This window comes from Lissotriton helveticus, chromosome 5_1 (assembly GCF_964261635.1).
Source record: "Lissotriton helveticus chromosome 5_1, aLisHel1.1, whole genome shotgun sequence".
Lineage (NCBI taxonomy): Eukaryota > Metazoa > Chordata > Amphibia > Caudata > Salamandridae > Lissotriton > Lissotriton helveticus.
In genome coordinates this window covers 499,194,928-499,219,817 of record NC_136065.1, presented here as the reverse complement: position 1 = coordinate 499,219,817, position 24,890 = coordinate 499,194,928, and the positions used below count along the sequence as shown (strand labels likewise).

Sequence of the window (24,890 nt, the reverse complement as noted above, 5' to 3'; positions counted from 1 at the left end):
CAGTGGGGGGAGATCAAACCATATACTAAAATAGTGGAATGTGAACCACGACTCAAGTCAAAAATGGACCCAGAAGACGTAGAAGAGCTGGGGACCCAAGGAATCACCCAAGGAGAGTATCTATGAACCCCACTGAGGTCTTGTGCAGAGTGTGAACAAGACCACGTGCTCGATATTAGTCAATAGGTAAGTCGTAGTGGCAATTTTGAAGAAGGACCCTTCCCAGTGGCCCCGAAGAAACCCTGTGGAAGATTGGAACGTCACCCAACCCGTAGATACCCCCAGGATACCTACACCAGGGAAGCCAGGTGCCTAAGTTGTCAAGTGACATCGGAAACCGCCAAAGACCACAATGGAGGACTTCAGGTAAGATGCCGCTGGAGAATAAGACAAATGAGCCCGGAAGATGAGAGGTACCTGCAAGCAGAGGGGACAGAGTCTATGCCACTCAGGAGTGACCAGGAGGCACTCAAGCCGAATGCGCACCGATTTTGGAGATGCAGGCGAGGTTGACGTTGCTCTTGAAGTTGCAGCTGTGCGGACCAGACGATTATGTAGAAGACTAGGACGCCATTCACAAGCTACTCCATGTCAGAAGTCGAGAGACCAGGGATCAGTGTCTGGCAGGGGCACCAAAAAGCCTGCCAGCAGCAAACAACTTGGTTGACGAAAAGGTGCAGTAACTCGCCACAAGCAGGTAAGCTGGACCTCGAGCAGCTCACAAATGAAGGCCCACTGTGAAGAGGAAGCAGTGAGGGCAGAGATCTTGGCTGCAAGAGTTGCTTGAGGTTGGTGCTTCTTGGAGCCTGAAGATCTCTGGAGGCGAAAGACAACAAGCCTTGGAAATGGCAAGATGGCACGGTGCACAGGGGTTCTGTTCCAGCAGTTCCGACGAGGGACACTGGCCTCAAACTCGGTATGAAGACACTGCAGGCCTTGAGGGAGTTGCAGAACCACCACCTGTATTGCTGAGCCTTTCGGAGTCCGTGAGAGCCCAGGATCAGCAGACTGGTCTGCTGCGTTGCGGTGCCTGCAGATGCAGGGGAGTGACTCCTTCACTCCAAGGGAGATTCCTTCAAGTTTCTTGGATGTCCATCTGCCTGGTGAAGAACCTGTATGATGCACAGGCACATACGGTGCATAAGACCAGCAGGACAAGAGACCAGGAACGGCAGGAATCTTCACAGTTGCAGTCTAGGTTCCCAAAGCCAAGTCCAGACTGTCAAAGTGGTATGTGATCTGAATCTTGTCCTACAACAAATCTAGGGACTCACCCACAGGTAACCCCTTAGAAACCCTTAGGAAAGGGTTTGGATGATGCAGGGGTTCCTCCCAGAGGATACTCCCATTTCCTTTGTCCAATTTGGCACCAGAGCGGGAGCCAACGGCTTCCTGAACTGGAGTATGCAAGGAGGGTACCAAATGTGCCCTTCAAGCAGTCTGAACGCTGGCAAGCACCCCGACTCTGTCCCTATACACTAAACCCTGTCTGGGAGGTGGTCACACCTCCCTGTGACAGGATACATTTGATCTCCCTTCCCTTCCGCTGCTCAAGCTTGGCTTAGAAGCAGGAGGGCAGAAATGTGTCTCTTGTCAGCAGCAGCCCTAACTTGCGGTCCGGTTTTGGAAGACGTTTACTGGGAGCACTGAGGGCCTCCAAGATGGGCTTTTCAGTGCATGGAATGATACCTTTCACACCATTTAAGGTGTGAAGGTATGATTCCAACATGTTTGATATCAAACACGGCAGGGTTCGTTACAGCCAGTTTAGAGATGGTCATCGTGTAATGACGCATGGCTACTCTATATGTCATTATGGCTGATGCACTTACAACTCCAGAGGCTGGACTGTGAAGGCTGTAGGGGTGCACTGCTCATGCCCTAAAGCCTAGGACTTACACCCTCACACTTAGGACCCGGCACCCTGCCTTCAGGATTGAAATGCCTGCCTTAGGGGTGATTCAAGGTTTTAAGTGTAGTGACCTCCGATATGGGCAAACCTATACCTGTCATAAGTGGTGCTAGCACCAGCTTACACATGCTGCAATGGCAGGCCTGGAGTCACAATTTGAGTGGTCTATCATGAGTGGCATAATACATGCTTCAGCCCATGGAAAACCTCTGGGGTACCTATGCATTGGGTACCTTCGTACCATATACTAGGGACTTACAAGGGTACCCCAGTAACCAATCTGGAGGGTACCCAAGTACTCACCATGTCCAATTTAAGGAAGAAGCACAGAGGCTGGGGTTCTGATTAGCAGGATCCCAGTCAGACTAGTCATAAAAACATAATGACACCAGCAAAAAAGTGAGTGTGACCATGAAAGTTGATCCTACTTTCCTACAGTGAGATTCAAAGTTCCTGTGTAAATTCTGGAATATGAACTTTTACAAGAAGGTGAGGCTGAAGGTTTTGCAGGCGATGGTCTTTTTTTGGGCTCCGGTTATGTGACCAAGAACCTCCCTATAATAGAGCTGACACTGCATTTGGATACCGCCAGATACCCCAGAATATTTAGAGGGCAAACTTCCTCAGGGAGATGGATGTGTTTGAATGAGGCCTATTATTAATGGAGGCGAAGCTTAGTACTTGGGAGAACTTACTGGACATGACGGGGGCCTTTTCTAGATTCAAGTACCTACAGTTGAGAAGTTTGTCACGGACATTGGAGCAAAAGGAAAGCAACATCAATGAAGAGCATCTGGCGGAATCGCGCCGGTTGAGGAAAGAGGTATCACAATGATATTGGATTTTGTTGGATGTTATGGATGGGCGTTTCACAGGCGAAAGACTTATGGCAAGTGTAGATGACAAAAAGCGGACATCAATATTTTTAAGGACTGCCCTGGGATCCAACAATACTGGGACGATGTGGGTAAGACCTTGAGTGACATACTTGAGTAACTGTCAAGGTAAGCCTCAATTATTTTTGGGATCATTCCCGGGCCGGTGAGACTGTGTAAGGATAGCTGCATGTTGTCGTTCTGCCGAATACTGTTGGCGAGAAGAGAAATCTGCAGAAAATTATCCAAGTCATCCCCCACTAAAGCTAAATGGTTAGACTCTGGTATTTGTACAACTTAAAAATGGGCACAAGAAAGATCTCTGAAAGATCTAGGATTTTGGCAACTTTGATTAGAGGGAGAGGGAGACAACCAGGAGTACAGAACAGAAAAAGATTGAGCTAAAGAGTAATGAGTGCTCTATCTCCTGTCCAATGATTACACCCTCTGATTTTGAAACTGATCTTTTTATCCAGCGGGCTTGGAGTAGATCTGCAAAAGTCGTAGTGGTCTTCCCCAACTTTATGACCTTCCGAAAAAGATAAAAGGCAGAACAAAGAGGTCTAAGGTGAGCAGCCGGAAGTAAGCGAGATGAATGAGGACAAAAATGTTTTTTTTTAAAGCATTGGCAAAGTCAATGGGACCTGTGTGTAGCCATGCAGCACATTATCCTGGGTGGAACAACAAGCAGGCGGGTTTACTTTAATTCCTGCACTAAAACCTGCTCCCACTTAAAGCGACACTCCTCTTTCCCACTCGGCCGCTGGGGAGACTCTTACCATGCATGTAATTAAATGATAGTCTACTTTAGCCTGTTGACTGGCCGTTTTAGCTATGCATGACGGCCAGCGGCCGTGAAGAAAGATGAAGCGGCGCAGGAAGTTATTGTGGGGCAGGTGAAATCTTTTGCTCTTCAAGGCGCTTGAGCATTCACATGCTTCTTTTAGCACGACATAGCTTTATCTGGCCAGCTCATTTTAGGATTCTGTCTGCTGCCTGAGATAGAGAGTTTCGGCACGTATTTGTTTATTTATGGGATTACTCTGTAGTAAACATCATAAATACTATTGTATTCCATGCTTCTCTGTGGCAGGATCTCAGGGAATATGTTTTAGCTGCTACCTCTGTTGAACTTTATTTGATATATATCACTTCTAAGCACCTGCACTCCTACTTGGGCAGGATGGACATGTTTAGCAAGGTTGTCCTAACGAATATCATTAATGGTAGATGCGACCAATTCATCAGTAGTTTGTTTCCGCAAATGTCCTGTTTCAATTCCGCAATCCTATTCACATCTTGGGTCATTTTAATTCCAAGATATTTCAAGCTCTTTTTATTGATTAATTTACCCCCTCCACATTCCAAACCACTATCTCCATCTTCTGAATGTTAGTCACGTAGATGGCAATTTCTTGGTTATCTGCGGAGGCAAAAATCATTATCTGGCTAGTTCCATAGCCCAAAAAGGTAATGCATGGCTGAATTTCCTACTTCCCATCTGGGAGTGTAAGAACTGACAATGTAATGAGTTTGCAAAGTTATCTGCTCCTGACATGTGTCGTTATCAGGAGTGAGGGTATCTCCCCAAAACACAGTGCCAGGTGTTCTGGGCTTCTCAAAACACTTAAAGCAAATGTGTCCTGTCCAGTTTTAAGATATACTGCACTGCTATGGTGCAATCAGCACAGGTCAGACGATTCCAAAGTCATGAGATTATATGCCCATATATTTCTTGAGCTGGTCATTCATCAAAGGCTCAGTTTCTTTTGTGTGCATTCCAACATGCTGTCAAGGTAGCATGTGTAGTGATGTCATGTGAGGTTTTTAGTTCCACAAGGACCTTCCCATCTTCTTTCCAGTTTTTTAATGACTCTGTACCTCCCTTGGCCCAACATTCAGTCGTCACGACCCCTAGTTCTTAAACCACTAGATGTGAATCTAGTCCTTACGGATCTCTTGAACACGCTATAATTTTACACTAGATAAATGAAGGACATTATCCCAAACATCCTCATTCCTTTAAGAGACTGCAACACCATTGATTGTGAGGCCTACTTGTTGTACGTTTATTGCCATCTCTGTATTCTTGAGGAAAGTGCTGTAAGTCTAATCCTCACCATATAGTTGTATCAAGTAGGGATGCACTCCTCTCCTCAGGTGTATAACAGCTGACTCATGGAAACAATCTTTGAGCGGACTTTACCCCAAACATTAAAATCTTGAACCGATAACTTTTTCGTGAATCTGATACATTTTTTATGTTTCTGAACAACAAAGATGTCAGTGAATGTTTTTCATATACATGGTGTTGAGAAATGTTGCCTTCCATCACAGATATGATGTGTTAGATAAAAAACCTGATGTGACGGTCTTGGAGTTTCATGCTTTTTCAGGTCAAGATTTTGAGACCTGTTGTATATACACTTCTTTGTGGGCTTAAAGCATGCCCACTGCTATTCAATGGTTTGTTTCAATGTCCTTCATAAATGCTTGCTTGTGGTCAAGTCTTCCTCGGTCACTCCTTTTTGTCTTTTGTTTTCTCCCACGGAGCAGAGACTAAGTACTGTATCTTTACGCTTTGGCTGTTTATCGGTTAGCCCCCGTATTTTATTGCATCTTCCCTGGTTTCTTTTGTTTCTTCTGACAGCAGGGGAAGGCTACCCAACAACAAATGACAGCGGTTACCAAACTCCTTCACACACTAAACAAACAAAGTTAATTTACTGCTCCTTTTTCCGCGTTGTTGTTCCCCAGAACTGCAAGAGAACAAGTTGTCACCTAATAAACCATATTCCACATCAATTCATGTTCTTCCCTGCCAGTCTGCTTCCCTTACATGCCTTTCCTCAGTCTATTGGCCATGTTCTCTACCTTATTGGGTAAGAAAAGCGGAATCCGATTTCACGCAGGAACGTGCAGCTAAACAAACCCTAATTATTAAAGGGAACCTGAATCAGTGCATTCTTTTGAAGGTGATAGTGGATTTTACTAAACATCTCCTTCTGCTTAGGAAGCTTAAACGTTTAGCCACTTCCAGTACCAGTGATCTGACCAGTTACTTTGCACGCTACGGGTGGTAGATTGAGTGACACCGACAAACTAAATTACTTAGATCAGAAGAATCTACTTGCATCCACCAACATCAGGCTAATACATATAATCAGCCCTGATTTTTAACCGTTCAGCAGGACTATTTAAGATTCAGTTAACCATCCTCCTGTTGGTTGTAGAATAGTTTAAAGTATAGAACTCAATTCCAGAAAAGGAGTATGAGGCATCGATCCCCACCACCCAGAAAGCATAGGCCTAGGGTTAGGAGTATTCACTGTCGCCTTAGAAAGGATTTTAATTGATCATATGTGTATCAAACATATACACACATAGATATATATATATATATATATATATTATGGAGAGTCTACAAAAGTCTTTTTTCTTGCAAAAGATGGTGTTATAAGAGTCCATCGAAACGCGTCGATGCCTCGTTGAAAAGCACACAACCTGTTGAGCGGCTAGACCAAAGAGTATTTTATCAATTGGACAATACCAGGCCCTAGCGCTGAAAACCTCTCTTTACGGATGTGTACGCAACTTATGACATAGGGTTTTTTTGTCTTGTGATTTGTACTCCCTCTCTCTTTTTATTTACAGTGTTTGTTTTTAGAATATGTAACTAGGATTTGTCTACATATCTCGCTGCAATTGTGTAGTAGATATTTATATCATGTATTATTGTTTTTAGGTTTAATTGTGTATTCTAGAAGGTTTTTAATCAGTAAATCGATTTTGTATTTTTACACAACTGATGTCAGGATTATCTATAAAGAATATATGGTCTCACTTCCAATCTAGGCAGAGGGTGTGAGCGAGTGAGAATGGAATAGATTGAAAACATAGGTGACATAGGATTATATTTTGTTGAAAGGATAAAGCATTTGTGATACCATGTTCTCTAGCCTCCACCCTAGCTCTGTTATGGGAAAGGGTAGCATGCAGTGTCCTTGGGCAGGCTACGGTCCACATGCCATACATAGACAGGGTGCTGCTTCAGTAGAGACCCACCCATCACCCTCCCTGAATCACTTCTTGCTGGATTCTTAGCTGGCAAGTTCTATCAAGTCATCTGCATTGCATTAACGCTCAGAACAGCCCCCTTCGTCCCCTGACTTTAAAAGCGTTTCCTTTCATTTAAAAAGGATCTTTGGAGTGTGAACGATGCCATGTTCTGTATGCAGTGGTGTGTATCTTTTTTCACTCTGGCATTGCATCGCTTCTAAAATATTATTTAATTCTGCAGCAGTCTTCTTTCTTGTTTAACGGCAGTTACAAAGTCATTGTGGCCTAACCAGGAGCATGCTGTTAGAGATTAGCACAATTAAGTTTTATTTGACAAAAGAATAGTTTTCAGATTGTGACTCATTCTCTGCCTCCAGCTCTTGTTATCTTTACATGCAAGTAGACATCACCATCATTCGGATATGCAAGGCAAAATGGAAAGTCGTCTAGAAATAGATATGTTTTAGAACATGTTTCTGAGACCTCGTTATCTGTCTCACCAGACAAACCGTATTCAATCCGAAATATATATTCACATACATAGCGATTTATTTGAGCCGATCTTCATCCTTTTGTCTGTTAAATTCTTACATTAATTTTTTCATCCACTATACCAGATAACATTTTGATGGCGCACAACACCCTCCAAAATAGTCCCATTTAGTGCCGGTCAAATTTGGACAGGCTTAAATACAAATCAAGCAGTGCCGAAAGGACTGAACTAACAGGACAGTGTGTGGCCCGTATTTTTGCTAGTTTGTGGGCCTGTTCTATGGTGTGCAGGGTTTTTACTGTTCACTTCTACGACAATAAAGCAAGCTCAAATAAAGAAATCTTCGATACTTAGCAAACAACTTATACAGCAGGTCTTTACAAGTTCAAAACTGCCCCCATTTGGAAGCAATGGCAACTTTTGTAACCATCTAATTTGCTAATGGGGTGCACTTTTATTTGGGCACCCGGGCCTATTTAGTGTACCTGTCTGATTCCACACCATTCCATACAACACAATTCCACAACTAACAACTTCAACTCAACCCACATAATTCTCCACCACATACAACCACTCCACAACACATGGGTAAAAGACTCATTTACAACACCAGTAGCTCTAACACTCACAAAAGCAAGATCCATTGGCCTTGCCAAGTCTTGTTAGTTTAAGATATGGATAGAACCCTTAGTTTCTCTCCTCATGGGTATCTTCTTTTATTGTTCACTAGTCAAAAACAACATGGTGCCAAAATATTGTGAAAAATATCTGACAAACTGTGTCCTAAATATATTTTACAGAAATACTAGCCAAAAGGTGTTACTAATAACTCAGGGAGCAATATTTGTGTAAGCCCTATATAGTTTGGAAAAGAGACATGAGGAAACTCAATCCAAACTCTCTACCCCCTAACAGCTGCAATCTCCTACTCCCCCCTACCAACGTTACTGACGTTCAGCACCTAACTGACCACTATCTCAACTCGATGGCCTCAATAATCAATGAGGCCGCTCCAATGCAACTGAAAAGAGTATCCACTAAGATATCCAACCCCTGGTACAACGGGAGTCTTAATGAAGAGAGACGGGCTATGCGAACGGCAGAGCGCACCTGGAGATCAGTTCCTTCGAAATTGCATCTTAATACTCTGAGGAAAAAGAGAAATGCATACTTCAGGAAAATAAAACGCTCGAAGTCAGAGTTCTTCAGACTCCAGCTAGACCAAGCAAAAAACCGTCCAAGTAAATTGTTCGAGCTAATCCGATCTCAATCCAAGGAACAACCCCCAGCTGTCGACATTATGAGCACCACTCCTTCCTGTGAAGATTTCGCAGCTTTCTTCAACAAAATAACTGACAATATAAAGAGCGACCTCCTCAATGACGCAAGCCTTTACTCAATACCCAACTACATAACACCCAATAAACTAAAAAACAATGCGACATGGTCATCCTTTGACACCTACTCTGAAGAGAAATTGACAGAATACTCAGCACCCTGAAACCATCCAATCACCTCACTGACCCTCTTCCCGCTAATGCCGTAAAAGACTTCATCCCTTTGCTACTCCCACTCTGGACTAAAATTATCAATAGCTCACTACAACAAGGAACCATCCCGGACTCCCTTAAAGTTGGACAAGTTACACCGTTACTGAAGAAACCAAAAGCCGACCCCACTGATCTAAGCAACTACCGTCCGATTACCAACATTCCCTCTCTTGCCAAACTGTTAGAAAAATGCGTTCAACTACAAATGACAAAGCACATAGAACAGTGTGATCTCCTCAACCCACACCAATCAGGCTTCCGAGCAGGGCACAGCACCGAAACAGCTATGACTCACATAATGGACGACGCCATCCAAATCTTAGATCAAAATAATACCTGCCTCCTCATCCTTCTTGATCTCTCTTCAGCATTCGACACAGTGAAACATGAGAACTTACTCGAACTCCTAAAGACAAGAATGGGCTTCTCTGGGACTGTGCTTAGCTGGTTCACTTACTTTCTACACAACAGGTCTCAAAAATTCAAGAGCAAAAACCTGATGTCTTCACCAGTACAGGTATCGTTAGGTGTCCCTCAAGGATCCTGCCTATCCCCTACTTTGTTCAACCTAGTTATGGAACCTCTCACCACCCTGCTACAAGCATCCAATGTACACTTTCACATGTACACCAATGACACTCAAATATATCTCAAGTTACAATCCCCCAAAGACATCCTGAGTCGATCAGAAGCACCCAATCTTGGCTGGCCGATAACCACCTCAAACTCAATGCTATGAAAACTGAGTTCCTCCTTATCTCACCTCCCACGAAAATATCTTCCGCACAAACATGGCTTAAGCACCTAACAGCACTCAATGTCCAATCGACCATCGTGGACTCAGCAAAATCCTTAGGCATAACACTTGACACCAACCTCAACATGCAGCAGCATATCAGCAAGGCTACTAAGGGGGCGAACTTCCAAATAAATACCTTGAGGAAACTGAAACCCTTCCTCCCAGCAAAAGACTTCCAAACAGCAGTACAAGCACTAGTCATCCCTCGCATAGACTACGGCAGCGTGGCCCTCTGCGGCCTCCCCCTTACGACAACTGCACCCCTCAGAGCGTCACTAAATGCGTCAGCAAGACTCATCACGGGATCAAAAAAACATTCGCATATCTCCCCTGACTTCAAAGCCTTGAACTGGCTGCCCCTTAAAGCCAGAATACAGCTGAAAATTGCCTGCATGACGCACAAGGCTATACACCTGAAATCACCCAGCTACCTCACTCATAAGTTGACAATTTCCGGCGGATCCAGAACTACCAGGAGCACAAACAATCTTCTGCTGAAACCGCGAAGATTCCGGAAGGAAAAAACTTACAAACGCTCCTTCTCTGGTATGGCGCCCAGGATCTGGAACGCACTTCCTCATCAAACGAGGCTCATCTCCTCCTCCCTTCTTTTTAAGAAAGAAGTCAAAAATATCCTTATGGCTAAATACACTTGAACAATTCGTTTGATTGACATTGCGTCGAACAGTATTACCAGTTTTTGTATTATGATATAGCCTTTATATTCCTATGCACGTGTGTTTTGACTTATATTTCTGTATTATTTACATCGTTCTGATGACCTACGCTCCAACTATGCCATGCTACCTCATACCTGTACTATACGTAATATTTTTGCTATGTATATGAACTTGATAATCTACCTCCCTACGATGCCCTCTTGTTCCCCTACCCCCCCACTTGCCTGTGTAAAGCGCTCTGTTATCTGCAAAGATCTTGTTCGCGCTATATAAAACTTTCAAAATAAAATGAAATAAAAAATAAGACAATATTTCTGTTGGATACATTTTTGACAATGATATTAGGACATACAACTGTTCAACATTTTTCGCATTTCCTTCAGCATTTTTAGTAAACTGCCCCTTTTCATGCTCCCTGTGTCCTTTACACTAACTACTGTACCCAGCACACATTTCACAGAACTGATAAGTTCCCATTAGTCTGCATGGAACTTACATCTTTCCAGACACTTCCTCTACTGTTGCAGGCTTATTTGCTTTTAGCCAAAATAGCCTGCAAGCCAGCTGCTGCACTTCTTTTCTGTCTAAATCAAAACGCCTGATGTTACTTGAAGTTTGGCGTGTGGTGTAATTCTTTGTGTAAGATGTGTTTTTGGATATTTATACATATATATAGCCTACTGGCAACAGCCAGTAGGTATCTTTCTATTGACAAAGCCTTTATTCTTTGCTAATCACTTTGGCGACTTTTGACGAATCTTCACAAATTTCCCCCCAAAAATGTCTGACTTTGCCTAGTTTTGCATGGTACTTTTCATGGAGATTCGTCAAGCAGGGGGCGCAGAAAGGGGAGGAGGGTACTGGTCCCAAAACTGTTGTTCCCCATGGATGGTCTATGTGGATTTTGCAATTTTTAGACACGGCTGCAGGCTGAACCAATTTACACCAAATTTGGCGGAAAGCTGTCTCTTAGCCCCGAAAGAGCCCCTTTTGTAAATCTGTTCAACAATATTGTATAGCCAGGGACGCGTATCCATGAGTAGCAGCAGATCCAATTATATAGATTAAGTAAAAAAGGTTACAGGGACGGTCTAGTTAGGTTCACATTTTACCCACCCAAAACCGTAGAAACTCAACAGTTATACATAAACTCATCTGAAGGAATTATAACTCGTTAAGTAACTTTAGATATCAAAAACAATGAGAGGGGCCCCATACACCTCATATATAGCGCTGCCTATACAGCTTTTAGAAAAATAAACAAATATGGTATGTTTTTATTACCACTCAATGAAATCATTGAGACCTCAGATTGTTGTCTCTTATGAGGATGATGGGGACCATATAGCGCCTTGTAGGATTGTTTTACAAACTGGAACATTCAGATTGTAGCTGGAAAAGTTGCTCAACACAATAAGAGATAAGTACCTTTGGAATTTTAAATGGGATGATTTCCAATTATGACAACTTGGTAAGATTGGATGGACTGATTATTTAGTTCCACCTTCTCTCCTTTATTTGTCCACTTGCAGGTATTTTGACTCTGCATCCTACAAACGGTACATGTTAAAACAAACTTATTTTCTGTATCGGAATGCTCCTCACAGGCGAGTGAACAAAGTGAAGGAAACTGAATGAGTGAATGTGGCTTTTTAACTGTAGGATGAATGGGCAATATAAAGAAGGTTGGAAGCTTATCATTTGTGACATCACTAGTCTTGAAGGGTGCTGTCATATGTTTTCCCTTAAGATCAGATTTTTTTTCCTATTATGAGTCAGTATATGTAGCATGGCAACAATTGGATATTAATGTGAAAAGTCACATATATATTTATGTTTTGTTATACAAGTGGTTTATATAATCATAGGAGGGGGATTATTCATGTTGTCCTGAAGAAGGTGGTTTTATTCTAAACCACCGAAACACGTAGATGCTTAGAGTTTATTAAATTTGTGGAATATATAATCACATTTTGATTAGAAATTGGTTTCTGCAATGCGTTGTTCTTATAAAGTCCTACAGAATCACCTGATTGTATGACAGATGTAAATGTCTTGTGTTTTCTCTCCTTTTCAGTAGTGTATTCATGTGCCCTTTTTAATATGTATATTGAATTTTAACCAACAATTGGAATGGAAAAAAAACTATTACGTTTGGAGATATTAATATTCAAATGTGTGCAGTACTCTGCTCTTTCAAGAGTGGGGGAATGTATGAGAGAAGATGATGATTTGATGTTAGTATTGTAGAGTTGAACAACAAGTGATCTCTAAGGGAATTATTAGAGACTATTAAGTTAAGTAACTTTAGGCCACGAGTTTTAGTTTCTTAAAATAAGTATTGCTACAAGTATAACTAACTGCTAAATTTCTATGGCTTTGTGTGGGCAAAACTTGAACATCGCTGTAAACTTAAATTTTTTCAAAATATATGTATTATACACACACAATGTATTGTTTGTTGCTTTAAAACTCTCAGTTTCAAGACTGCAACAATGTGTAATTATAGTATAAATTCTCATATGACCTATCCTGACGGAGTTCTGAAGAAATAGGATCAATGTTGTCCTTTGAAAGTATCCATCGATGTGCAGTGCTGATTTGGTTCCTCCTGGTTCCTTTCACTTTGAAACTGTTTCCCCTCAACACAGCTGCGACCAAACCAGACAGTAGCAAAAAAAACATTGAAGACAGTACATAGGGGTGTCTTGTGGTTCTGAAAATCTGGATTTGTGTAATCGTTCTGGACTCGAGAATTAAAACTTCGTCGAAACATGACGAATTTGGTATCAAAAGACCGAGAATGACGAGCACATCATGTGCATATATTTTCAGCATATTCGAGTGACGATTTCACCTCGAAATCGTCATTTTCGTTCTGAACCCTTGGCTCCCATTTATGTGTTGCCCTTTACATAGGCCTTAATCCAGCTGAATTCAATTCCACAAGGACACATACTCCTTAATCGACTTTTCTATGACCTGTGCAAGTTGGAACCATTGCCCCAGGCCGAACTCGTTAGGTCAGTTCCCCTTCCAGTGGCCGAGCAAGATAGCATCAAGGCTCAACAAGCCATAAAACCATTTCAGCGCGCACACCTGCCGTATCTTGCTCACATCTGTCTCTACTCTTTTGCTTCACTTACTTTATGATGGGGAGGTGCCTGTTTTATTGGGGGTCCACCGATATCTGATGAAATGTTGGGCCTTGCCGGGTGATTTGTTAAGGGCAGCACGACGTGAAATATGTACATGTCATCATGACTCTGCTTTTCTTTTGTAACCAATAACTGTAAATGACATACTACAAATTCGAAGAATGTTTGCCTGAAGCTGAATATTCTGTATAAAGAGAGAAGCCTGACTTTGTAAATTCGAGCAGTCTCCTGAGAATATACTTCCCCGTGTGTTGTATTCTAGGACACTTGTTACCTTGGTTGCAGCCAATAAAATCGATCCTTGACTTCACCTAGAAGACTCTGAGTTTCTGTGGTCTAAATCAGGAAGAACTCGAGGTCTTCGGGTGTACCTTGACACCGCTGGGTTGCCGGTTCTGTGCCGGTTCCTAAAAACCCAGTACCTCAGCTGGCGCCCAACGTTTGGGGCGATTCCAGTGGTACCAGCCCAGCCAGAGGTTCGTGAGGAGCTGCGTGTGAAAATTCCGGAGGACGGCCAACCACCTCATCGACCCCTGCATGTCGACGTGGTCCGAAGGTCTTTGCTGCGAGGTTCCCCGCTTCCCAACGGCTACAGAGGACTGCTGCCCTGGCTATCGCCCCGATTTGGACCCTTGAAGTTTGGTAGAGCGAAACACTAAGACGAGTCTTCTGGTGACGTCATCGATATCTCAGTTAAGTATAAGTGGAGCGTCTCCCAGTCCTTAGTTGGTCTTAGTTTTGGGTATCCTTTGGGATAATTTGTTGGTACTTGCAAGCACCAAAACCGAAGGACTCGTGTATTCACGAGAAATATCGTAATCGATAATCCTTTGAAGTTTGGAACTAGACTAGAGAGCGAAGATGCCTAGTCTTAGACTTGGAAATTTGTTTTGTCTTGGTTACAATAATAGGGACTCCCGATTGGAGGACTCATGTCCGGTTCCTCCGGTTGGAACTCCGACTTACGAACTATATGTGAAACATGGGGTAGGCCCCATCACCTACAACGAAGTGTGGATTAAATACACCAGAAAAGATGGTGTTTTAAAATGGCCCCAATATGGTAGCTTTGATTCCGAAATCTTAGACAACCTTGAAGTTAAACTCTTTAAAAAGAAAGCCCGGCCGGCGATGTTTGACTCTTTCCGCTTATGGCGTAAAGAAGCCAAACAAAAGGAAATCAAATTAGCTAAGAAAAATAAGAGAGAAGGGGGACTTTCAGTAATGCAAGCTGCTATGCAGTTTAAAGACAATGAAGAGCAGATGAGTGAACAGTTGCACAGGCAACGTAAAATGGCAATGGACAAATGTTATCCAGTTTTGCCGTCTCTTCAGCAAGAGGCAGCAAAAGAGCGTGAAACAGACCCACTAATGTCACATTTACTAAATTCGCCACCCCCCTATGCGCAAAATGCCACGGCACTCCCGCAACCTTTAGTTGTGCAAACCACGCCTCCTGTTCCTCCACAGCACCCACCAGCTGTTCTTCAGCTGGCTCCTACTCCTTCGGTGCAGCCTCCTCCAGGCTCACCGACCACCTCTGCTTCACCTGTGCTTTCTACGATTTCGCCTAATGTACTTTCTACTTCTTCTAATGCTCCCTCTACGATTTTGCCTAGTGCTCCTTCTATTTCCCCTGATGCCTCTTCTGCTATTATCTCTGCCCCTGCCTTATCTCACCCCGTTTTTCCACCCGTTCTTCCTTCAGTTTCACCTTCCATTCGGCAGAAAATGGCCAGCACTGTTACTAACCTTCTTTTACCTCTTTTCGGGTCGCCTACTACGACCCCTAACATGGGACGAAGACAGTTGCGAAGTCGACTGCCTGACTATCAAGAGAGAGCCTCACTGAATAGTTTAGCACGGAAATGGGTTATGGACACGGTTAAATATGATGTAGAGTCTGTCATGGAAGTCTTCCATCAATGGGAAGCATCGACACAGAGATATGTTTTCGAACAGATGTGTGTTTTTCTTTGTGAGGATTTGGAAGACAATTATCTGGAAAGCAACCCGCAAGAGTTGTGTCGTGTACGGTTTAAATTTGGAGAAGGCATGATTGTAGGTCCTGATGTAGAGAAAGCGGTTGAAATATTGTTATCATATCGGAGTAAGGGGAGTAGTTCTGGGTTACAATCTGAGCCTGGTGCATCTAGTAGGAAAAAGGCGCGACAATACCCTATGAGAGAAGTTCCCCCACAATGGAGAGAGGGTGACACGACTGCTGTCCCACCTATTCTGCCACATTTTCAGCGTGTATGGGTACATGTCCCATGGAAGCGAGCTGAAGTTTTAGCACTCAAACAAACATTACCTGATCCGCGTAAAAATCCTGCAGGGTATTACAAAGAGTTGTCGCAAACTGCTGGGTCATGTATAATGAATTTAGCCGATATTGATATGCTATTTGGGAATGTTGTTCCACAACCTTTATGGGGTAAAATTCGTCATAGATCATGATCAGGAATTAGGTGACTCGTGGGCTAATATTGCCGCTGCAGACGCCCGACAAGTTGGTGGTGCTAAGCCTGAGCCTTTGATAGCAGAACTCCCTGGTAAAATAGTTGATTACATGAAAACGTAATGCCTGCAATACGTGTAAATTGGGATAAGTTGTCTGCATGCAAGCAGAAGAAAGAAGAAACTGTGTCAGATTTCTTCACCAGGTTCGAAGAAACATTTGTCGATCACAGCGGTCAAGATATGACCACAGAAGGTGGTCAGAGATTGTTTGTCGATAAATTTGTGCACAATCTGCTTCCAGAATTGTGTAAAAAGTTAAAGGATTCAGAAAGTTATTGGGCAGTCTCATCTTCAGCCCAGATATTGGCTACTGCACAATATTACGAAAATAGAGACAAGGACGAGAAAGATAGAGTAGAGAAGAAAACTAAAGAACTGAAAACGAAGGTTTTGCTACAGCAAGCCTATCCGCCACGTGGTGGTGGTAATCAGAATAATGGTAGCCAGAATCACTACCAGAATAATTTCCAGCAGCCTCAACAGTATCAGAGGAACTCGCAAAGAGTCGAGTACACTCAGCCACGTGTCTCTGTAGGCCCCAACCAGTGTTCATATTGCAAAGAAGAGGGTCATTTCAAGTATAGTTGTCCTATTTTATTACAGCGTGCAAATGGTGCTTCTGGTGTAAGAGGTCGTGGTGTTCAGCAAGCGCCTAGAGGTAGAGGACGTGGAAACGTCCCCCAGAACGCACGTCCCCTTCCACCACAGAATTCTATGAATAGGTTCGATCAGCAGAACAACGCATCTGATAGGACAGCTCAATACTATGTTGACGATTACTATACAGAGGATGAGTATTTGGAGGGTAATCATTGCTAGGACAGCCATAGACAAAGAGAGGGAGTTGTTTCAGTTCCAGTAGATCAGAGTGGACCATACGTTGAGGTGATTACATCAGGTGTGTCAGAACCTTTTCTGTTGGATACTGGTGCTACAAAGAGTTCTATTATGCACTCCAAACTCCCTGGCGCACCTTTGTCTGGCGAAATGAACGTTTCTGTAGGTTTTTCTGGCGCCCCAGTTATAAATCCAATTTCTGACCCTTTGTCCCTTTCTGTTGGTCCTTGTGAATTAGAAGCACCCCTCATTCTGACAACAGGTTGTGGTGAAAACTTGCTAGGATTGGATTTATTAAAAAGATTGTATGCGACTTTGTACTGTTCTCCCTCAGGAGTACAACTTACTTTAGGTAAGAAAGTGATTTCTCCCATGTATTTGTCGAGGAATAAAATTCCAGCAGAATTGTCGCTTCTTCCAGATATTCTTTGGGCTACTGGTCCTAATGATGTGGGCCTTTTAGAAATACCACCATATGTTGTAACATTGAAAGCCAATGTTCAAATGCCACGAATTCCACAATATAAGATATCTAGTGAGGGTGAAAAAGCTTTCCTAGCGATTGTTTACGAATTGATTAAAAAGGATGTGATTAAAGAAACACGAGGCAACGTTTGCAATAATCCTGTTCTGCCTGTTCTAAAACGAACTGACCCTTCTCAGCCACCTGTGTACAGATTTGTGATTGACCTTAGAGAGGTGAATAAAATAGTTGTGCCACAATTCCCAGTTGTCCCCGACATTACCACATTATTGACTATGATTCCAGCTTCTGCCTCCTGGTTTTCGGTGATTGACCTGAAGAATGCTTTCTTCAGAATCCCGATTGCTGAGGAGAGCAGGGATATTTTTTCCTTCAGTTTAGGAGGTCGCAGCTTCCGCTTTAAACGCGCTCCTCAGGGCTACTGTGAAAGTCCATCAATATACAGTCAAGCTCTAAAAACACAGCTTGATACGATTGTTTTACCTAAAGGTGCTACTCTTGTACAGTATGTGGATGATTTGCTCATTTCTGCAGATACTGAGGAAATTTGTAAAAAGGCCACGTTGTCATTATTGCGTCATCTGTGTGAGTTACATCACAAGGTGTCACTTTCCAAACTACAATATTGCAGACAAGAAGTGACCTAACTAGGTCACCTCTTATCGAAGGAGGGAAGGAAACTGACCCCAGAAAGAATTCAGGCAATAGCGAAATTGAGTGTTCCAAGAACACAGAGAAGTGCGTGCTTTCCTGGGCATTACATCGTACTGTAGACAGTGGATTCCAAATTTTTCGTTATTGGTCAAACCCTTGGTGGCATTAACGTGTAAAAATACACCCAATCCCATTACTTGGTCTGAAGAGTGTCAGAAAAGTGTTCTCGAATTGCGCACAGCATTATGTTCGGCTCCCGTGTTAGGTACCCCCAACTACAGTAAGCCTTTCACATTGTATGTTCACGAGAAGGAGGGCTGTGCATTGTTTGTGTTGACTCAGTTATTTGGAGGTAGGCAGCGCCCATGCGCCTATTTTTCGTCGACTTTGGATCTGGTAGCTAAAGCATTGCCAAGTTGTTTAAGAGCCACAGCAGCAGCAGCTGTTTCTATTCGACAGTCTGCTGGACTAGTAATGAATAATAAATACACTGGTCGTGATGGTCCCACATGCAGTAGACACGTTGTTAAATAGAACTAAGACACAGCACTTAACTAGTGCTCGGTTGTCAAGTTACGAATTAACGCTGTTAGCAAGTCACGTGCACATAAAAAGGGGCAGTACCTTAAATCTAGCTACGTTGTTGCCAATTATAGAGGAATCGGATGCTTCAGAGCAACACAATTGTTTTCTCAGAACAGAGGAAGAGACAAAAGGAAGAGTGGATCTATTCGACACTCCTCTTGCTAAATGTGATGGTACATTATGGGTGGATGGTTCATGCTTCAAGCTCCCGAATGGTAACGTGACTGCAGCATATGCTGTCACGACTTTGCACACAGTTGTTGAAACTGCACGAGTGCCACATGGTTCAGCCCAAGCAGCAGAATTAATTGCACTCACAAGAGCATGTGTGTTGTCCAAAGGAAGGAAAGTGACTATCTACACTGATAGTCAGTATGCGTTCGGAGTGGCTCACAGTTTTGGACGATTGTGGAGAGAACGAGGGTGTTCTGCCGTTCTGGGGATCCATGGCTAACAGCAGGAACATAAGGCAATTGACAAGGGTAGTTGAGTCCACCGTGATTGAAACTGCTGGTGCCCTTAGTAACCTGACTGCTGAGCTCCAGTCGGATCGACTGATGACCCTTCAGAACAGGGCCGCTTTAGATGTCATACTTGCAGACCGAGGTGGGGTATGCAGATTGATCCAATCTAGTTGCTGTATCTTCATCCCTGATAACGCTCCAACAGTGTACCAGGCCATCTCCAAACTACATAAGATTTCCGAATCTATTCATGTGGATAAAGGAGATTGGTCGCTAATGGGATGGTTCTGGGAACTGATATCCGCCTGGGGATGGAAAATTCTAATGGTCATTGGGATGGTCTTAGCCATTCTTTTCCTGTTCTGTCTATGCATACAGTGTGCTCCTGCAATATGTGGCCTCTGTGTTACATCATGTGTAAGGAAGCCTGTGTCAAGAGATGAACTAAGTACTAGAATGATGTTACAGCAACATCTCAATGACTTTAGGAATATAGATCTGGACTCAGACTAACATGAGGATAGATTAATTGCCTATGTAAGGGCAAAAGGAGGGTTTGTGGTTCTGAAAATCTGGATTCGTGTAATCGTTCTGGACTCGAGAATTAAAACTTCGTCGAAACATGACGAATTTGGTATCAAAAGACCGAGAATGACGAGCACATCATGTGCATATATTTTCAGCATATTCGAGTGACGATTTCACCTCGAAATCGTCATTTTCGTTCTGAACCCTTGGCTCCCATTTATGTGTTGCCCTTTACATAGGCCTTAATCCAGCTGAATTCAATTCCACAAGGACACATACTCCTTAATCGACTTTTCTATGACCTGTGCAAGTTGGAACCATTGCCCCAGGCCGAACTCGTTAGGTCAGTTCCCCTCCCAGTGGCCGAGCAAGATAGCATCAAGGCTCAAGAAGAAATAAAACCATTTCAGCGCGCACACCTGCCGTATCTTGCTCACATCTGTCTCTACTCTTTTGCTTCACTTACTTTATGATGGGGAGGTGCCTGTTTTATTGGGGGTCCACCGATATCTGATGAAATGTTGGGCCTTGCCGGGTGATTTGTTATGGGCAGCACGACGTGAAATATGTACATGTCATCATGACTCTGCTTTTCTTTTGTAACCAATAACTGTAAATGACATACTACAAATTCGAAGAATGTTTGCCTGAAGCTGAATATTCTGTATAAAGAGAGAAGCCTGACATTGTAAATTCGAGCAGTCTCCTGAGAATATACTTCCCCGTGTGTTGTATTCTAGGACACTTGTTACCTTGGTTGCAGCCAATAAAATCGATCCTTGACTTCACCTAGAAGACTGAGTTTCTGTGGTCTAAATCAGGAAGAACTCGAGGTCTCTGGGTGTCCCCTGACACCGCTGGGTTGCCGGTTCTGTGCCGGTTCCTAAAAACCCAGTACCTCAGCCAAAATACAGACATTTCTGAACAAGACCCCCATGGACCATAAATCTTTTCATTAAAAAATACTGGATACATTTGGTACATGAATATGAATATCCTGTGAATCTATAGTAGATGTATGCTGTAAAAACATTGTGTTTACAGGCTCAGTTAGCTTTTTACAAAACAAGAGTAAAGGCACTAATATTTGAGCAGTTATCCCGCCCCCCGGCCCATAAACAAAGAACCAACATACTTTTGCATAGTTAAAACAACATTTACAAAAAGAGTCAGTAATTGTTAAGGACACAAAGGCTAAAAGGATGGGGAAAATAATACATGCTAATTATGATTGCCTCATAAGAGCTCCAATCATGAACTAATATTTAATTTTCTTATACTTGATTTGGCACAGTTGAAAATGGAGGCATTTAGCCTATCAGAAGCTAGCTCTTCCTGCTCGGTGTTACCAAAAGGAAACCCAGGTTGAAAAGTTAAAGCCAGTGGATACTACAGAGCTGATATGCCATCATGCGTTCATGATATCGCTTCTGGGACACTTTCAGGTATGCAACAATCATACCATACTCATTGTGCCATGTCACTGAGTGATAACGAGGTACCAGTGTTAACTCCCCCACTGCAATACTCCTACAGATGCTAGGAGAGCCCAGACGCAAAGTAGGATACTATTTACACGACTCAGGAGAGAAGTAAGACCTACAGGTGTAGAATGAAATGAGCAGTCCCAGGGAAGGTGAGATACGCAGTGCAGGAAAATATTTTATTTCTGGCTTGTACGGTTCGTGGATTTAAATATAACCCCTTTTAGGAACAGTTCCTAGTTCTTTCACACAGTGGCGAGTGACACTTTTCACTAACCAGTTAAAAGTTTAATTATCACAATGAATGAAACTCCTCCTATTGGAAAGAGCCATCCTTAACAGGTTCTACCTCATTTCATCGGAATTCAGGGATTTATCAGACAACTTTACTCAAAATGTACTTACAAAGATGAACCATGGTGTCTTCTTGTTAGACTCTAAAATACAAGGGAAAAAAGAAAGTAAATCTCAACTTAAAAAGTAAGTTTTCAACACAAGGTTTTGAAAAGGTCTTCGATTCGTATTATTTTAACTTGCTAATTGTTGGCAGTAGGTTGTTAACTAAATGTAACTGGTCACAAAACCAGAGGTATTTTTTCTTCCCCAAATAGCACAATAATAAACAAGTGCTGACAAAGCCAAAAGGTCTAGCTTACATAATGTGACTGCCAAGATATACGTTTTTCCAAAGCGTGTTTGTAAAGCATTTCTTTCATAAAAAAATAAAAAAAGAAGACAAAAACATTACAATACTGGAGAAACAGTAAATAAAGTATTTTGAAATTGTACATTCAATTCAATATTTTCAATCTTTATAAGTGGCCTCCTTTATTTTTCAAATAATTTCCCCTAAGGACACTGTACATAAATTGAAAAGGTAGTGTCAAACTTTACAGGACAAAATGCTTGCAGAGGCCTAATTTACTGCTCATGGGACTCAGAACTGTAAAATGATCCAACCATTTGATCCTGTGCAGTAGCACAGGGAGCATGTGTATGTGCCTCCAGGAGTTGAGACAGCTTATTTTCAACCATGCTATGCATCATCTGCCTCAAACGCGAGAGGAGTACAGCAGCCGGTCCTTAACAAGTGCCACAAAATACTGTTACGGCATGCGCTTTCATGCAATATCTTTTAATGCAGGTGATTAAACTAAAATAATCTTTAAAGTCTGCTCCATACTCATACACCCAGGCAAAAATGTACTGGTTGCTTTGCTTTACAGATAAGCTGGGTGGGGTGGAGAGCAACAGAGGCCAGAGTAGGGATTATTTGTGAGGTACAGGGAAGCACAGACGAGGGACAGAGCCACAAATCACATGCACTCTCATGGAGTGCTGACTGAAAAAGGAAAAAAATAGTATCCTAAATGCGAGCGGTTGAAGAATACAATTCATTCAATCAAACGGATGGTAAAGAGGCTATGCACCAGGGGAGGGACATTCACAAGGAGGAAGGAAAGACATTAACTATGAAACAAATGAAAATGACAAAGCAAACTAACGGTAAGCAAATGGCGGGCTACAACCCCCACTGTAAGTTTTTGGTATGGTCCACAAGAGGATTTTGCATACAGACAGCTAAAATAGGTCTGGTAGGAGAGACCTAAAAATCACCCCAATTAATGTAATAGTCGTAGGAAAGCTGAACTTAACAGCCTCCTGACCAATCTTCAGCTTTATAGCCTAATACCTTTGAACAAGGTCCTGGATGGTGCTGGCCTATTGAAAGCCATATCTTAGAATATTGAGTGACCATGAAGTAGGATACGGGAAGATAACAACAGCGATGGCAAGCGGAGCTGCATCACTTCAGGGCATTCTAGGTCATTGACCAAGATGAACCCAAACATGAGGGAAGTCTTGCATTATATCACATGCAAAAAGATTGGTCGTTGGACAGAATGAAGAACAATGTCATACATTCACCCCAGTACAGACATCTGGGCCTAAATCCATTGTTTTTTGCTCCCCATGCCATTCCAGTTTGAACCCAGCCATATTCAAATCAGTCTTGACCCTGCACCCAATGGGAACCGTCCAGCACGAACTGCCGGACCAGGTCCTCCCTGGACTGGAAACAAGCATCCTAGAACTGGTTTCAGGGTTTCACCCCATATCAGCCAGGAAAGCTGGACTACAGTGGCATGGAGAGCACGGGACGCACATCTGGACATAACCAGCCCATAGGGTGACAAATGCAAAAAGAACATTTGATGGAGAGAATGCAGAACAATGTCATACATTCACCCCAGTACACAGATCTGGGCCGAAATCCATTGTTTTTTGCTCACCATGCTGTTCCAGTTTGAACCCAGCCAAATGCAAAATCAGTCTTGGCCCTGCGCTCAATGGGAACAATCCAGCCAGAGCGGTCAGGCCAGGTCACCCCAATTCATAGGAAAGCTGAACTTAGCCTACTGATCAATCTTCAGCTTTATGGCCTAATAGCTTTGGAAAAGGTCATTGACGGTGCTGGCCTATTGAAAGCTATATCTTAGAATATTGGGTGAACATAAAGTAGGATATGGGAAGGTATGAACCTCTCACCTTTGAAACTGCGGGTGCCCACCACGCATTTTGCCGAGTGAAGGAGCCGCTGCCGCCCAGACGAGCAGCAGGCCGAAGTCAGGCAGCTGCTGTGCCAGACTGTGGGCGGGGCATAATCCCGAAGAGGCGCCTGTGAGACGGTGCGGGGCTCCCGTGAGCCGGTGGGAGCCCCGGTGCGGGGAAGTAAGGGAGTACGGGAGCCTACCCCGCTTCCAACAGCCCCAGAAAAGAGAAGTCCCAGGTTCCACAAGTGGGCCCGGATGAAGAGAGGCGGCCGGAGTCGGCCGCAACCAAGAGATACTCCAGGCGGGGCTCCCGTAGTGAAGAGGGAGTCCCGCGGGCAGCTGCAGTGTGACCGGGCAGAGTAAGATATCGCCTATCCCGGCGAGTGCTAAATTTCCGATTGGTCCGCCGTCGCAGGCCACTCCAACGTGTGGGGACAGTTTCCTTAGTGAGTGAGAGCCCCAGAGGGCCACAGTTCTTTAGGGGCATAGAGGCAAATTGACGGTGCCTGGGCGGTCCCGCAGGAGAGCGGGCCATCCCAAAGATAGTGGCATGTTTTGAGAGCCACGTGCGGGCACAGACGTGCCGGGCCCCCCTTTTGGAGTAATGTCACAGCTGCACTGCCGTAGCGGGCAGCTGCCACGTGGGCACAGTTGTTCGTAGGGCCCTGAGGGACCCATGCCCATTTGGCCACCTTGTGCAAGAGAGTCCCTGAGAGGAACAGAAGAGGCACAGTGGTGCCAGGCCTTATCTGATTTACAGCTGTTCAGCACTTAGTGCCAGCTGCCACGTTTAGGCCACTGTTCTTTGGGGGCATGTTTTGAGAAAGGAGTGAGATGCACTCCTTTGCCCTAGCGCAATGGCGCACTTTGGATTCCACTGCTAGGCAGCAGCCCTGACATTCTGGAAACAGGGCAGCCAGGGTGACTGAGGTTATTAGGGCGCCAGGCCCTAATGTGATTTTTGTGGTGCTAGGAAATTTGATTCATGTACTATGATTTACGCACCCTGTTTTATGCATAATGTGTTTGTGTGAGGTTATTGTCTAATGCGTTTAGACTTATGAGGGTACTGCAGAATAGGTTTATGTGTGTGAGGTTATGGTCTAATGCGTTTAGACCTAAGAGGTTAGACTGACGAGGTTGGCACACAATGGATTTGGTGCCTAATGTGATGCTGTGGTTTATTTTACAGGATGATGCGGAGTACAGTGGTTACAAGTGATCACTGGTTGTACGTTTATGATATGTCT

The 24,890-nt window shown here is 43.5% G+C and overlaps 1 protein-coding gene across 2 annotated transcripts in view; it reads right to left on the bottom strand.

Moving 5' to 3' along the window:
* LOC144754695 (small ribosomal subunit protein bS16m-like) overlaps positions 1-24,890 on the bottom strand; it is a 43,871-nt gene that overhangs the window by 14,582 nt on the left and 4,399 nt on the right. For both annotated transcript variants that reach the window (XM_078642820.1, XM_078642821.1), the window contains exon 2: positions 21,491-21,522. In XM_078642820.1, the coding sequence (XP_078498946.1) occupies positions 21,491-21,503 (13 nt within the window). In that variant the 5' untranslated portion in view covers positions 21,504-21,522. The remainder of the gene's footprint in view (positions 1-21,490; positions 21,523-24,890) is intronic.